The sequence below is a fragment of the Schistocerca americana genome, chromosome 3 (genome assembly GCF_021461395.2).
Source record: "Schistocerca americana isolate TAMUIC-IGC-003095 chromosome 3, iqSchAmer2.1, whole genome shotgun sequence".
Taxonomy (NCBI): Eukaryota; Metazoa; Arthropoda; class Insecta; order Orthoptera; family Acrididae; genus Schistocerca; species Schistocerca americana.
The window spans coordinates 778,693,767-778,711,607 of record NC_060121.1 but is presented as its reverse complement, the minus strand read 5'-3'; the positions used below and the strand labels follow the sequence as shown (position 1 = coordinate 778,711,607).

The 17,841-nt window shown below is 41.1% G+C and overlaps 1 protein-coding gene across 1 annotated transcript in view; it reads right to left on the bottom strand.

The window, feature by feature from the left end:
* The window catches only part of LOC124606397 (partitioning defective 3 homolog), a 290,115-nt gene that overhangs the window by 21,476 nt on the left and 250,798 nt on the right, over nucleotides 1–17,841 (bottom strand). Inside the window, exons 24-25 of the mRNA XM_047138378.1 lie at nucleotides 12,612–12,879; nucleotides 3,685–3,912 (exon numbers count right to left, since the gene is read on the bottom strand). Of these exons, the coding sequence (XP_046994334.1) occupies nucleotides 3,685–3,912; nucleotides 12,612–12,879 (496 nt within the window). The remainder of the gene's footprint in view (nucleotides 1–3,684; nucleotides 3,913–12,611; nucleotides 12,880–17,841) is intronic.

Sequence of the window (17,841 nt, the reverse complement as noted above, 5' to 3'; positions counted from 1 at the left end):
TGACATTCAACAAACAGAATTTTATGTGCCCATTTGATAGAGCAATACCAAATTACTTTAATGTTTTAGTCATTTTATCAATATATATTAATAAGAATGTTAAAACTATGAATAACTACTGCCCAAGCAGCACCACTGCATGGCAGTAATATGGCTCTAAGCATTATGGGACTTAACATCTGAGGTCATCAGTCTCCATGGCAGTAATAGGGTGTCATGCAAGTCACAGGTGGAGTTCCACTTATCAATCAAGTTTTAATGTTCCTGTTAATACATATCATTAAAATGAATATCAGACTATACTAATTTGGAACCACTGTATCAAACTGTCCTGTAAAATTCTGCTTTAAAAAGCTGTTTGTTTGTAATGGGAGGCAAATCATCCCTTTCTGTCAAAGCTGTGCAGACTCCAGTTACACACTGCAAAATGAAATTTGAAGTATCTGTTTAAACACTAGAGAAAATGCACCTGATGACTCTTAGGAGGGACAACCAGAACAGCAGTTGAAGTATAACGCAGAATAGGACACAAGCAAGGAAGAAAATTGAGTACTGCAATAAGGAAGGGTTAGAGGGGTTGCTTCTGAAGCACTTATGATGTATCGCATCTTCCCTTTACATACCTCCAGCTAGTAATGTGAGTACTGGATACAGTGATAAAAACTGTACAATTTAGTTTTCACATTGGAAAGAATTGCAATGATTTAATTATATTCACCCCTACACCAAACAGAGCAAGAGAATTAGAATGCAGGTTGAAAAGTCCAAACTGGCAGGTCAGTATCCCATACTTAACAAAAATTAGTGAGGCAAAAATACAATTTATGATAATAATATATGTATTATATCATCTTTCAAAATATGCAGTAAAAAGGAATCTAGGTATTTATTTTACTGTCCTTTCAAGTTGGTTATCACTTTTAACAACAGTATTTACAAACTGATCTGTCACATATACATGATGAGGCCCTGCCTTAATTTACTCTAATAATTCTGCAACAACTTCACAATTCCTATTTTTTCTTTTTGTTTCAAGGAAGATGTAACACTTTCAATTTTTTTTATACTTAGATCTCTGGTGCATTTTGAATCTACGTATTTATACTTAGTCCCTCATACAATATATAGTAGTTACTGAATTCAAACTGACTGACACACTTACTGTTCTCCATTATCTTCACTGAATGTCTTTAATGTCACATTTCCACTCTTCCTTCTGTTGTTTGATATCATTAGCTTGCCCAGGATCTTCACTAATTCAGTCTTTCTTTGATCAAAACTGCTGTTCTCTGACTCTTTGACATCTTCCTTTCGTAAAAATACAACAGTGGAACTTCAATTGTATGTTCTCCGATTTTACGTTTTTCATGATTCTACACCATAAATTCTTAGTTCCTCTGAAAACCCCATAAGATCAGTGCTGAAAATTCCCTGTTTTTACATTTCTTCCTAGTAAAGTTTACTCAGTTCTACTTTCTTACTCAACGTCTCGCTTGACTTCATTCTGTTTTCTTCCTATTGACATTTGAGGTGACTGAATGAGTTATAAGTGGTGCAAAATCCAGACGATTCATACAGTGGGTGATGGCAGAGTTAAGGAAATATTTTAGGCCACTGTGGAGAGGGGAGATGTGACAGAGGAAAAGGTGATGTTATCCACAATCAGTATTGCCAACATAACATGCAACTGCGCAACGATGGGTTGAGTACGTTTCACACTACTTTTTGCACAAACTGATGTAATCATGACATGTCGGCACTGTGAAGGCAACTAGGAAAGAGGCTATTGATTTGTTGATCACAACAGTCTCAAGTTGATGTTTATGGATGTGTTAGTGACAGAAGAATCTCAGATGGAGCAAGAACTCTTTAAGGGAATGTGTTTGTGGTTTCACAACATGTGAAATATTTGTGACAAGGAAGAATATGAATGTTATAGCTGGTTGATAAAATTGGATTATTAGATGTTGTACGAAATTGATTTGTAGGTTTTCATACAGTCATTGTCTTTGGTGAGTGAAAACATGCCACAGAACAATTGGTGGGAAAAACTTGCTACCTACATGAATTTAATATGGAAGACAGCTTCAGTTTCCATAATTTCACTTGGATATCAACAAACGATTTGGAATTTCTGCCAATGTAGTATCAGCTTTTCTTAATAATAATAATAATAATAATAATAATAATAATAATAATAATAATCAGGAAAGCAATTACAACCAGACATAACGTTTAGTTTTGTGTCAATGGGAGATTTATTCAAAAGCTGTTCTTATACTGCTCGCTTCATATATTCCACAAGCAGCGGTCAGCGTGGCACAACAGCAATGACTCAACCATCTGCTGCCTTGTCCACTGCATTTCACCACCACCCCTGCTCCCAGAAAGCCTTAATACAGCAAGAGAAAACAAAACACCTAAACATTTATACAACAGACAACACAATGCAACATATGACCATATGCTTATGCCATTCAGTGGTGTCATGTGATAGCTGGTCTGAAACATTGTTTCATTTGATCTGTACAGACATTGCTACGGATGGATGTTTCCGCGTTTTGTAAGATGTTTCCAAAGGGTGTCCATATCAAGTCGATGGAAACATGTTTCAAGCTTAGTGTGTATATGGCTTGAAGTCTACTTGACCCAATTAAATTGATATTGGCTACAGAAGGAAAACACACATCCTCACATGTTAGATTCCAATACCTTTCACTGTACTTCACAGTTTTTGATTTAATTCATCATGTTTAATGATTTTTGCTTTTTTTATGGGTGAACACAAAGGAAAAATGTCACAAAAACATGTTTTTACTATAATTTGTGGTCATAGCATGTCGATAAACACCTCGATTACCTTGTACCCAGATACCAGTTTCAATTTTCTGATGAGTTTTTACTTGCTGTTATACATCTGTGATTTTTTAAGGACCGATGAAATTAATTATCACAAACCATTATGTAAACATTGTATTATTTAACATCCTTCACTATACAGATTTTATACAACGTATTGGCAAGGGTTACAATTTTCAATCATATATGACAATTACATATGTTTTTGATTGTATTTTGGTGGTTTTACCATTTTCCTCGATTCTGCATTTTCCTCAATTTTGCAGTTTTTAAGACTGGACCCCATGAAAACGTAAAACAGGGGTTTTATTGTATTTGTTTCAATTCTTCTCTTTGTTTAATCTGTTTGCAGTCTCTCTTGTCCTTTTATTGGTGTTACTGGCAGTTATTTTTATTTTTAACACCCAGGAAAGAGTATGAATCCCAAACCTTGTATTTCCATATCACCTCTGATGTGCTGTCAACTTGACAATTTTCCCACACCTTAGTAAAATCTTTTATATAATCCCTACACACATTACAGGAGTCAAATATGACAATATTGGTGGTCGCTGTGAATGTTACCTGGCTGAATTCCAGTAAGTTGTTTGAAAATTGTGCACGCCAGGAGAAACTTGGGTCTCACAAATATCAGTTATGTTATGTACAAGATCATATCTCTCTGAAAATATCTAGTCTTATCATGTTCCACCAACAGCTGACAGAACACATACTTATGTAATATTTCGTAACACAACATTACAGTAAAGTACTTTAGGGTATCAATTAACTGTTGTAAAAATTTTGCAATGCAGTTTTTCACCACATCAATTAAAGTAATCTCACCTGGCGTATTGCTTCTTCATATCGCTCTTCCCGATCATCAAGAGGATACTGTCCACGTCGCTCAGCATGTTTGCGCTGATGTTGAGCTCGAAGTTGATGAATGCGTTCTGTACGCGACTGTGACTGGGTGGATGGTCCTGACGAAGATGAGCTTGAACCTTCTCTTTGATGTCCATCAACTCCTGTTTCTGAGTTGTGGTGCAAAGATGGGGGTTGCTGCTGCTGCTGCTATTTAATATATAGTATGGTCATTATCATTGTACTGTTTACTAAAAATAGTAAGACATATTTTTAAAAAGGTTTGGAAAATGGAGTGATGCACTTATAAAAGGACCAGTCTAATGAATTAAGGAAACCAAATTACCCTATGTAGGCTAGTAAAATACAAATGCAGGCTCTGAGACTTAACTTTCTGTTAATTGAATGTGCTGTTGTTTAGTTGGTATCTTATTTACATTGTATCTTTTTGTTGCATTTATGTACGATAAATTTCAGGTGTGTACAATAAGACACATTCCTTGTGAAATACAATTTTCTGTTTATCGATTGTGCTGTTTTCTATTGATTTTATTTACATTGTGTCTTTATTGTATGTATTTATACAAGTTATGCTTGAACTATGTACAATTTGACACGTTCCATATCTTTGCGATTCACTCGCTTCCAGGACCAATGGAACATGAAATAAATAAATAAATAAACAATGCCTTTAAACTTCTTCAGAATTTTTGCCTGACAGTGCCATGGCACTGTTACTGTAGTGCTTAAGAGATATGTTCCTTCCTACATTATTTTTTTAGGTGGTTACAAAATTTTAAATTTGAATGACGTAATAACTGATGTGTATGGTAAAATATATTCCAGCCAAACTGCTGTAGCGGAACCCTCCCTAGTTTTGGAATATGTTGGTAGTGTCCTGGAAGATGATAGCACTTTTAGAGAACATTTCAAAATGTATTCTCATTTAACATTCACCTTAAAATTAACACTTTTTAAACATAATAGTTCACATCTTACGATAACCCAAAGAAAGACCACCATAGAAATTGTTCTTTAATGGGCAACTCTATTTATAAATCTGAATGCTAAGTCCTGGGTAGAATAAAGTAATGGGTGGAGTAAAGGTAACTACTCATTTCTGTATTACTTAGCTCTATAGGAGGACATTGTCCAGAAGCACAGAAATGTTTTCAACCTTGTTTATTATGTGCCTGTCATCCACTCGATGCCTCAACTACACTGACAGAAATGGTGAACATTACATTGCGGACACCTTTACCTAATGCTACCAGGCTGATACTCCAGAATTTCCACATCTTGTGAGATATGATGACTGAAATTTCATCCTTATGAGGGCTTATTTTCAGTGCAGTGTCTAACATTATTGGAACTTATCAAACGAAGACTGCAATATGAAATGCCTGGAGGACGTGCACTTAAGCTTATTACTTTCTTTCAGACTTTGAGGAAGATTGAATCATTGGTGTGTGGGGAGAGTCATACCAACAGATGGCATAGATCGTTGGGTGTAGTGCAATGACTGCAAAAATAGTGGTAATAAGAGGAGAACAGTGTGGCAAGAAGAGTAGGTAGAAGTTTTTCCAGAAAGACTATACCACGAAATGATTGTATGTTTATTTGACAGGCTCAGAGAGATGGCAATAGCTGAAATCCAGATCAAATTTGCACAGTGAGTGTCACACCACGAACCATCAGGGACAAATCACTAAAAGCTGGCCTGAGATCTCAAGTGGCCTTGCACTGTTTACTGTTGACACCACTCGACAGACAACAAAGACTTGCACTCCATACAGCCAGAGTCAACTGGGACACCGAGTGGTATTCTGTGACATAACATGATTCTCAATTTTGTTTTTGTTTGTCAGGTTGAGCCCCTAATACATCCTTAGATGACATGGTGATAGGTCATAGAAGGTGAGTCAGTATCTCATTTTTCTCAGAATGATAAATGTCTTGTCAATTACAAATATTATTTATGAAATTTAATTTTTTATCTAATGGCAATATCTTTAATTATTCAAGCATCAAGACCAACATCAAAAACAAGGAATTTATTGAAGATATATAATCAGTGTGTTTGTACATGTCAAAATGTGACACTCTTACATCAATAATCTGCTTCCCCTGTTGTTCCCAGTCTTGTACTCTGAGGTGTACCCAGAAAGTCATCAACTACAAGGCTGTTTAAGGTGTGCAGTCTAAAACATTTGGATTGCCTCAATTATCCGAAAACTATGATCTTTCTGGCTCTTTTTGATCCAAGGAAACAAAAAAAAAAAGCTGTGTGAACCACCGGAGGGGGCATGGGGGGAGGGGAACAACATGAGTTTTATGAAGGTGGGAGCATGCTGTCTTCTTGTGTTTAGCCAGGGCCTCCTTCACAATTGGTGATTTGTGAGTGGGATTAATAGCTGAAATTAACTTCTGCCAAGATGTGTGCTTCCCATAAATTACAAATATATTAAACTTACAGTGTAGCGAGTAGAGGGCACTATGCTAACTCCCCTAGTTTGCTGATTTTGCTACAAGATCTCCGTAGCTTCACTTGTGACCCAAGGAAGCATACATTACTAAAGCAATCGAATCGCAATACATGAACTAATTCACTCAATAACATAAATGTATGTAATGAAAAGAAAAACATGAGTTTAAATACCTTCACTCAGGAAACATCAGTTTGAAGTTAGATTATATAGTTTAATGGCAAACTTCAACATTCTTTAAGGCTGTCACTCTTTTGAAATTGTTTGATGCCCATGGAAAAGGGATATTTTATGTAATGAAGAATCAGCATAATAACAATATCCATCACGTGATCTTTAATTTTTGAGCTGAGGAGCACAAGTAGTTCATACATCATTGTCGTGACTAGCAGTCGTACAATGCTACTATTGTTAGAAGTTGAAATGGGAATCTGTATGCTTAGTGCAGTAGAAAAAAGTCCCAGTATTTATTCTGTGGAAAGAACCAGTGTAATTATAACAAATATTTTTGACTTAACTGTGGTTTTTGAGGAGTTACCTATCTTTCTAAACGATTGACATATAAAGTGACTCAGTACACAACTATCTGCTATTTACTCCTCCAACAGCACCGATACCTTAGACATGGAGTTTGCAACTGGACAATCTTCAGTGAATAAGTATGTGGGGAGAACAAACTGAGAAAATGATACTGAAATTAAAACAGAGATCACAAGAGAATCAGTGGTGTGTGCTGACAATAGGTGTGACAATCCCCACCACCAAGCAGAGGGGCAGAATAGTGGCTCACACAGCAAGAACAGCAGAATTTTTTAACAGTGAATTGAATAAATGGAATGTATTCACAAAACAGTAATAAAGCAAGAAACAACAAAAATTCCTCAATGCTGTACAGCGTGCCACACAACACAACTATAGCAGTGCAAGATGATGAAAAGTATGTGTCGCTTGATCAGATGCAGTAGCTTGCTGAGCTGCAGTAGCTTGCTTAGCATTACTGCCATAGGGTATTTGTTTGGAATTGTCATGTTTTTTTGTTTCTTGGCATGTGTAGTGAACTGTGTTAAAACTGTATTTTACACATATATTTGAGCTAAGGAGGCAATTGTTCAGCTAGTATCACATGAAGTAACAATATAGCAGAACCACATGAACTATTTGGTGGGGTAAGCAAGGGACAGGAGGAAAGCAAAGTGGAACAAGACGACATATCTAAAGACTTGGGATTTTTAGACAGTGGTGAAATTAAAATGGGGGAGAGTATTATGTACAGCAGCACGCCTTGTTTAGGGTCATGTGAAGAGTGACAAACGGAGGCTAAAGGTATCAGGAAAGTGGGAATACAGAGTCAACATAATACTTTCACTGATATCCTAAGGAAAGATGAGGAGGAACAGAAGGAAGAGCTTATAGAATTAATAAAAGGACAGCAGAAATGGCAGGAGAAAATAAGTTAAGTTAAAGGCCTTATAGTTACGAGTGTTGTTCCAAAAGAAAGGTTCCCATATTTTTTACAAATAGAAAACATTGTTTATTGTTATTAATTTATACATCGTTGAAAAGCTTACACTTTTGTCTATTTTTAACATAGTCTCCATGGTTTTTGACACACTTTTGAAGACAGTGCTCTAACTTTTGTATTCCTAAGTCAAAGATGTCTCACGCCAACCCATTAAGGAAGCATGTGACCTCTGCTCGGACTTCATCTTCCCTCTTTAAGTGTTTGACACAAAAGTGTTTCTTTAGCTTGGGGAAGAGGTGATAATCACGGAGATAAGTCGGGGCTGCACGGGGATGGGGCATGACGGTCCACCCAAATTTCTTCAAAAGCTCCTGTGTTTGACAAGCCACGTGGGGTCGAGTGTTGTCGTGAAGAAGCACTACTCCCTCCTTCAGTCATCCTCTCTGGCGATTCTGGATTGCTCGCTGGAGTTTGGTCAATGTTTCACAATATCTGTACGAGTTTATTGTCATCCCAGGTTGCACGAAATCGATGAGGAGTACCCCCTTCCGATCCCAAAACACAGTCACCATAATCTTTCATGCTGACGGTGTTTGTTTGAATTTCTTTGCTGGCGGTGAACTGGAGTGACACCACTGACGAGATTGTTGTTTTGTTTTGGGTGTGTAATGGAACACCTAGTTTCATATCCAGTGACAATAGAGTCTAACAACTTCTCCTTGTTGCCTCTCCCCTCACATTATTGAAGACACTTGCAAGCAGTTAAGGCGTTTCTCCTTGTGTCCGTCAGTCAGCATACGGGGGATGCAGTGAGCACACACCTTGTGATAACCCAACGTTTCCATTAAAGTTCTCTCAATTGTGCCATGAAAAGCTTCAGTAATGCATTCAACAAGTTCACGGACAGTGACTCTCTGATCACTGAACAGCTCACTGTTGATCCGAAACCAGTGGTCTTCCACTCCGTTCTTCATCATGAACTTCCGTGCAACCATGAGCAAAAGCCCTGCACCATTTGCTGGTGTGCTCAACAGACATGCACTCTTCACCATAAACCTCAGTCAGCTGCCGATTAATCTCCATGGGTGGTAACTTCCTTCCATGGAGAAAATGGATTAATGCACGAATCTCACACTTGGTTGGGGCGGTGATCAACACTTCCATCTCTGATGGCTGCCAAGACAACACTGAGCGATGTAGCAAACAGTGGATGTGCGGACTCGACAGTGGGGGAACCACTGTGCATGGCACTGTTGTCGGATTTAGCCTAGTACCTTCCCTCAAGGCTGTAGCTCATTGGGAGCCTTACTTTTGGTACAACCCTCGTATATCCAAGACGCAGGAGCAAACAACCAAGAAAGAAATTCCAAATTGAAAGCAGGATTATGGGAGCAATCTAAAACAACCATCTCTGTTGGGGAGGAAATATGAGTGGTTGCAGAATCATCTAAAGAAGAAAACATGTGAGTAGAATGCAATCTGTAAACACTATGCAGAAACTTAATTAGAATTGAGGAAATGGTGGACCATACAACTCAGTTGAAAATTAAAGAAAATAAATCACAAAGAAGGATACTAAATTATACAGGACTATATTAAAAATGAGTTTAAGGCACTGTCTGCACAAAAACTAATTCTAAAAACTGAAAGAAAAATAACCAGAATTTGTGTCAGAGAAAGAGGTATAGCAAGAAGAACAAAGATCTGTATGAAAACTGCTGAGAAAAGGGAGTAAGTTTTCTCATAAATCTGTTAAAAATCTTAGGCACCATCTGAACTATAGTAAACCTATGAAATGCAGAGTACTATTGGATGTATTGGTAGAGGGAAAATGTCTACAATGGAGGACCTTATTAGTACCTAATTTATGTATGATGGGATGACTTAACCTCAAGTGCACTGCTACAATTACAGTGGGGCGTACATTTCTCCAGCTGCCTGGGGAAGATATAAATTTGGCAAATTGAATTAAAAATATAATACTTGCAATGTATCTTAGCACCTAAAATTCTGCCGAGAGGGGGGGGGAGGCTGGCGATGTGGCGACAGAGCCCGAGGGGGGGTGTGGGTGAGGCTGGCGAGGTGGTGACGGAGCCCGAGAGGAGGGGGGTTGGGGGTGAGGCTGGCGATGTGGCGACGGAGCCCGAGAGGGGGGGGGGGGGGGTTGGGGGTGAGGCTGGCGATGTGACGACAGAGCCCGAGAGGGGGGGGGTTGGGGGTGAGGCTGGCGATGTGGCGACAGAGCCCGAGAGGGGGGGGTTGGGGGTGAGGCTGGCGATGTGGCGACAGAGCCCGAGAGGGGGGGGGTTGGGGGTGAGGCTGGCGATGGTGGCGACAGAGCCCGAGAGAGGGGGGTTGGGGGTGAGGCTGGCGAGGGTGGCGACGGGGACGGAGAGAGAGAGAGAGGGGGAGGCGGCGACGGGGACGGAGAGAGGAGAGAGAGAGAGAGAGAGAGAGAGAGAGAGAGAGAGAGAGAGAGAGAGAGGGGGGGGGGGAGGCGGCGACGGGGACGAAGAGAGAGAGAGAGAGAGAGAGAGAGAGAGAGAGAGAGAGAGAGAGAGAGAGGGGGGGGGAGGCGGCGACGGGGACGGAGAGAGAGAGAGAGAGAGAGAGAGAGAGAGAGAGAGAGAGAGAGAGAGGAGAGAGAGAGAGAGAGAGAGAGAGAGGGGGGGGGGGGAGGCGGCGACGGGGACGGAGAGAGAGAGAGAGAGAGAGAGAGGGAGGCGGCGACGGGGACGGAGAGAGAGAGAGAGAGGGGGAGGCGGCGACGGGGACGGAGAGAGAGAGAGAGAGAGAGAGAGAGAGAGAGAGAGAGAGAGAGAGGGGGAGGCGGCGACGGGGACGGAGAGAGAGAGAGAGAGAGAGAGGGGGGGGGAGGCGGCGACGGGGACGGAGAGAGAGAGAGAGGGGGAGGCGGCGACGGGGACGGAGAGAGAGGGGGAGGGGGAGGGGGAGCGGCGACGGAGAGAGATGGGGAGGGGGAGGGGGAGGCGGCGACGGGGACGGAGAGAGAGGGGGAGGCGGGGGAGGTGCCTACGGTCAGAGGCAGAGGGCGGGGGCCGGGAGGTACCTACGGTCAGAGAAAGAGGGGGAGGCGGGGGAGGTGCCTACGATCAGAGAAAGAGGGGGAGGCGGGGGAGGTGCCTACGATCAGAGAAAGAGGGGGAGGCGGGGGAGGTGCCTACGGTCAGAGAAAGAGGGGGAGGCGGGGGAGGTGCCTACGGTCAGAGAAAGAGGGGGAGGCGGGGGAGGTGCCTACGGTCAGAGAAAGAGGGGGAGGCGGGGGAGGTGCCTACGGTCAGAGAAAGAGGGGGAGGCGGGGGAGGTGCCTACGGTCAGAGAAAGAGGGGGAGGCGAGGGAGGTGCCTACGGTCAGAGAAAGAGGGGGAGGCGGGGGAGGTGCCTACGGTCAGAGAAAGAGGGGGAGGCGAGGGAGGTGCCTACGGTCAGAGAAAGAGGGGGAGGCGGGGGAGCTGCCTACGGTCAGAGAAAGAGGGGGAGGCGGGGGAGCTGCCTACGGTCAGAGAAAGAGGGGGAGGCGGGGGAGCTGCCTACGGTCAGAGAAAGAGGGGGAGGCGGGGGAGCTGCCTACGGTCAGAGAAAGAGGGGGAGGCGGGGGAGCTGCCTACGGTCAGAGAAAGAGGGGGAGCTGCCTACGGTCAGAGAAAGAGGGGGAGCTGCCTACGGTCAGAGAAAGAGGGGGAGGTGCCTACGGTCAGAGAAAGAGGGGGAGGTGCCTACGGTCAGAGAAAGAGGGGGAGGTGCCTACGGTCAGAGAAAGAGGGGGAGGTGCCTACGGTCAGAGAAAGAGGGGGAGGTGCCTACGGTCAGAGAAAGAGGGGGAGGTGCCTACGGTCAGAGAAAGAGGGGGAGGTGCCTACGGTCAGAGAAAGAGGGGGAGGCGGGGGAGGTGCCTACGGTCAGAGAAAGAGGGGGAGGCGGGGGAGGTGCCTACGGTCAGAGAAAGAGGGGGAGGCGGGGGAGGTGCCTACAGTCAGAGAAAGAGGGGGAGGCGGGGGAGGTGCCTACGGTCAGAGAAAGAGGGTTAAGCGGGGGAGGTGGCTACGGTCAGAGAAAGAGGGGTAGAGGGGGGAGGTGGCTACGGTCAGAGAAAGAGGGGTAGAGGGGGGAGGCGGCTACGGTCAGAGAAAGAGGGGCAGAGGGGGGAGGCGGCTATGGTCAGAGAAAGAGGGGGAGGCGGGGGAGGTGCCTACGGTCAGAGAAAGAGGGAGAGGCTGGGGAGGTGGCTACGGTCAGGGAAAGAGAGGGAGGCAGGTGAGGTGCCTACGTTCAGAGAAAGAGGGGGAGGCGGGGGAGGTGCCTACGTTCAGAGAAAGAGGGGGAGGCGGGGGAGTTGCCTACAGTCAGAGAAAGAGGGGGAGGGGGAGGCGAGGGAGGTGCCTACTGACGGAGGGAGGGAGGGAGAGAGAGAGAGAGAGAGAGAAGGGAGGAAGATATTGTCATAGTGGGGATAGTGAAGATGGACTATGAGAGGGGGAGAAGGACATGAAGAGACAGAGAGAGTGTGAGAGGGACCGATAGAGATGGGAGAGTGTGGTGGACAGAGATAGATCGTGGCAACTTCAGTGTAATTATCATCTTTGAATAGATATGTTCTTTCTGTTCATCTTATTGTGCATTTATTTCAGTTACCTTCTGTACTATAATGTATGGTTCAATTTTCATAGCGTTAAGTTACTTGACAGAGATACATCATGGAAAAGTTACTGCATCCTTACAGTTTGCACACCAGTATACATGGGAAACCAATATCCAGACAACATGGACATACTAGTTCAATTTTCCATTATGTTAGTTATAGATTAAAGGTAATTACAATACAGACGATTGTATTCTGTAAGAGATGTAATAAATAAAAATTATTAAATATTTTATACATCACTTTAATTAAAATAAGTAGGTGTTTCTGTGCATACATATTTGATTAGTAGTAGACAAACCTGCTGCTGCTGTTGGTGGTTGTTTTGGTGCTGATACTGTTGTTGAGAATTTTGTTGCTGCAACTGTTGCTGTTGCTTTTGGGCAACCTCAAGTTGTCGCTGGCGCTGCACCAGTCGCTGGTATTGCTCCTGGATACGTCGCTGTTCCTCCTGGGCTGCTCTACGTGCTGCCTCCCTCTCTCCACCAGCCACCTCAGGTACTCTTGACATGTTATCTTCACGTCCCAGTTGTATAGGTGCATCAAGTGTTTTCCGATGCTTCCCAAATCTGCAAAACAGCAATGACTGATTCATTAAGATATGGAGGTAAAACTCATAGTCAGAATTGCAACAGGACTGCCTGATAGACAACTACACACTATGCATGCCTAATGAATGCAACGGGAATGGATGAATCAATTGTCAGATGTAGAAATAACTTTCGGTGTGCCCCAGGGAAGTGAGTTGGGGCCCTTTCTGTTCATGCTGTATGTTAATGACCTTGCAGACAATATTAATAGTAAAATCAGTCTTTTTACAGATGATGAAATTATCTATAATGAAGTACTGTCTGAAAGAAGTTGCATAAATATTCAATCAGATATTGATATGATTTCAAAGTGGTGCAGAGATTGGCAACTTGCTCTAAATGTTCAGAAATGAAAAATTGTGCACTCCACAAAACAAAACAAAAACATAGAATCATATGATTATAATATCAGTGAGTCACAGTTGGAATTGGCCAATTCATACCAATACCTGGTTGCAGCACTTTGTAGCGATATGAAATGGAATGATCACATAGGCTCATTCTTGGGTAAGGCAGGTGGTAGATTTTCGTTTCCTGGCAGAATGCTGGGGAAGTGTAAAAGTCTACAAAGGAGATTGCTTACAAAAGACTTGTGCAACTAGTTCTAGAATATTGTTCAAGTGTGTGGGACTAACAATGGATACTGACTGTATACAGAGAAGGGCAGCATAAATGGTCACACATTTGCTTAACCCAAGGGAGCGTGTCAGAGAGATACTGAAGGAACTGAACTGGAAGACTCTAAGATAACTTCAAATATCGCAAGGGAGTCTATTAACTAAGTTTCAACAACCATCTTTAAATGATTACTCTAGGAATATTCTACAATGCGCCATGTATCACTCACATAGGGATCGTGGGCGTAAGATGAGAATAATTACTGCACGCACAGAGGCATTCAAACTATCATTCTTTCCGTGCTCTGTATGTGAAAGGAACAGGAAGAGACTAATAACTGGTACAATGGGAGTATCTTCTGCCATGCATCTCACAGTGGTTTGCAGAGTATAGATGTAGATGTAATTGAATGAATGAGTGAATGAATAATGACAGAATGGTTGATTTAGTCATTCGATTATCTGCATGATGTGAATGAGATGTCTTCTTATTAGTTTGTGTAGGCATCACTAACTGCAAATAGGTCACTGGGAAATTATATAGTAGCATTAATATGAAAGCAGCTACTTTGAAAAAGCTGTTGCTCCCTCATTTACAATCAATAGCTCCTGCTTATTGTGTGTTGATAGCCTAATATCTGCAATATTACTAAGATTTTATAAAACAACAATTATCTATGTGCCAAAATATTTAGTTTTGTATTATTAATGAGGAGACAGTGCTCAGACTGAGTATTAATATGCAAGCTTATTCAAGTTTTAATCTTTCCTACAGTCTGTTATAGTTTCCGTTTCCTTTGCACACATTGTAATTGATACTTTTTTTAACATTGTTGTCCATGCAGCACACATTTACTGTCTTCAGTTGATTTGTGGTATTTGTTGTTGGTATGCATTTTATGATGAAACCTGTGTAATGCAAATCTTTGTTTATATGTCTCTTGTTCCTACATTCTCAGTCCAGCTGTCATCCAGCATGACTGGTGTGTATGAGAAATCTGGGCCTATCTCCTCCTCCTCCTCCTCCTTCTGGACCATTTTGTAATCAGTTCCTGTTATGGCACTGTGGAAAGCAGCCAATGTTGTAATATGATGTCCTTTACAAAACAAGTATTTTTTGTGAATTCATATTCAAGACAAGATGGCACTGTTTTTTCCACTCTTAGTATCCATTTAATGAACATTGTCTGAATTTTTTTCTATTCTTTTCATATCTGCGATCTTGAGTTTTTCCCCATATGTTCTCTATTCCACATGGTATGACGCGCCACTGTTGCTTTGAATAGTGGCGTTGCTGTACTTGTCAACAGACTGGTTATGTTTGGGATACTGAATGAGGCTTTGATGGCTGCCATAATGACAAAAACTGCTTCACAATGACCTGTTACTTAAAATGCAATTTAAAATAACTTTAATCCCTGAATCTAAATAATCAAATGATTTGTGGGTGGTATCGCCAACAAAGTATGTATTTTATGGGGTCACTTTGTTGTCTGTCTGTCTGTGTGTTAGCAACCCATTTTCTCAGGTAGACATATGAAGTTGAAATTTATCTCAAACAATGGAAAATCCAGGATGGAATGTAACAACATTATGAGAAGGAAAGTTGCTACTCACCATATAACGGAGATGCCGAGTCACAGATAGGCACAACAAAAAGATTCTCACAATTAAAGCTTTTGGCCATTCGCCTTAGTCAACACACACACACACACACACACACACACCACACACACACACACACACACACACACACACACACACACACACACTCACTCACAAAGGACTGCAGTTTCAGGCAACTCGGCATCTCCGCTATATGGTGAAATTTATATCTATGGTTCCCTGTTGGTGTAATATATGTATGCTTCTAAGTTAATCGAAGGGTGCAGTTTATGTCACATATTTTGATACTCACCAGCTCACTCATCAAAACCTGTTGTGTACTTTACATTGACCTGTAATCGTGAAATTTGGCAAGAAGCAAGGTTTCACAGTACACCTAAGAGAAAAATTCCAAAAACTGTTAAACTGTAATTACATAACACAAAATGTGTTTCTTTTGTCATTTGTTATTCTACTCCAAGTCTTGGAGTTCCATTATCAATAACATACAAAAATCACTGAGATTCTTAATTCCCAGGATGGATGAACTGCCTACATACATAAATAAGTTTGTACAGAATCCTCAGAGGGCAAGTCCTACTCGCACCTCAGAAATTTACTTACAGCAGTATTCTACTGCTCACTTTTTCTGAATGAATACATTCCTGCTTTAGCTGCATCAGCCCACTAGATAATTCTGTAAGACAACAAGCATTAAATTATGTAAAAATATTAAGATCCTCAGTTTCTAAAAAATAAAATGTCTACAGGAGTAGATGAAGTCCTCATTTGTGTACTGAATGGAAGTAAATGCGAGACTAATTTCACCGCTGCCAACTTTTTCAAAAATATTTGGAACTGTTATGAAATAAAGGTTGGAAGGCTTCAACAAGTTTAACATTGTCACTAAATGCAAGTATGGGTTCAGAGAAGGTACCAGCACAGAGAAAGAAGCTGTAGGCTTTAAAAAGTGTGTATTAAAGCCACTGGGTGGATAAGAGCAAATTACTTATCTTTTTGGATCTGATCATGCCATCGTATTCCAGAAATTGGATGCACTAGGAACAAGAGATCTAGCTAGCCGTTGTTCAGATCCTTCTTAGCCAGAAAGTAGAAATTTCTGAATGTTTAAAATTTCTACAAATTGGTGAGCAAATATTTGTCTGATGCCAAAAACCTCAAAAAGGAAGTATCTTATGACCAACCCTTTTAATATAGCTTCATGATTTTCCAGATATTATGAGCTAGGACAAAAAATATAGTATTCAAATGACTAATTTCATAATCACAGAAAAAATGTCAGACAAAAGTTAACATAGCATGTTCTGAAATTTACAGATTCACAAATTTCACTGAAGTCTCACTTAATACAAAAAAGGACAAATGGCATTAACTTTGTTATTCAAATACCAGGATTTAACTGTTACAGACATGGAAGGAAAAAAATAGAACATATATCAAAAACTAAATTTCTGGGTATGATTACTGATCATCAGTTTAAGTCGCAACCATGAAAAGAATTTATCAAGCACGTTATGCTCTCTCAGTTCTAACCCCATTATTAAAATGACAGCACTTGCTCCCAATGAGCTGTTCTGCAAATGCCCGTTCAGCCTAAATGTATATGACTCTTGTTTGGAAACAAATTTGTGTGTTCCTCATACAAAAATATAACGCGTGAAGGTTATATTGTGTAGATTTATGTTCTGTGCTAGGTTGTTGAGAGAGCTTGCCGGGCTTCCCTTTCTCTTTCACTGTGGTCCTCTTCTGCAAGTACATCTGATTAATTTGTTAAAGATTATTTTTTAATAAGTTTCAAATTAGATATGTTGTAACATAATGTTGCAGTATGGTGGCCACAGCAATCCAGTCCTTATCAAATTCTCATGGGGAATGAATCAATCGCTGGTGAACAGAAAACAACTCACAGATGTAAAAATCGTTGTGGTCATAGTAGTGTCAACATGATGGTAAGCAGTGAAGTTGTTTTGTCATCATGGCAGTGTTGCAGAAGGACTAGAGCTTCAAGCAACCTTCTTAATGTGCAATTTCTCCTGACGTTTAATGCTGCACCGATATGTCTGCCCAGTGAGGTAAATAACATAAAAATGCCTGGGCTTGGTGTGGCATCTATGCAGATTATACTTTCGACATCTCCTCCTAAACCACTGGACAGATTTAAACCAAAGTTGGTACACATATCACTATCTGTTTAGAAGGAATTGCTGTGAGGTAAAGAACCATTCATCAATCAATCAAAGAGGTGGGGGTGAAAAAATAGTGTAGCCCATGGAGTGTGAAAACCAATAATTTAGTCATCCAGTATTTGAGAGCACTTGGAGACTTGCAATAAACTTTACACATAATTTAAAAATTTAGAAAACTTTTTCTCGCTGGAGACCCCCCCCCAAAAAAAAAACAACCTGATGAAAGGAATAAAGTTTATTGCTTACTACATTTTTGCTGTTCATGCAGTAAAACTGCAAAATGAAGCATTATGTTTTAATATATTACTTCCTTGTTACTAACTGTATTAGTGACATTTTGTAGATAGTATTCACATATACCACTGGATGTAAAATAAAAATTACATCATTGTACAACACTTAGTTCAGGATGTAGGGTATCATAAACATTAAGATGCAGCAAAACTACCTTATCATGTAGGATTTTTAAATTTATTACTTCGTTGCTACAAACTTTATTTGTAACACATTTC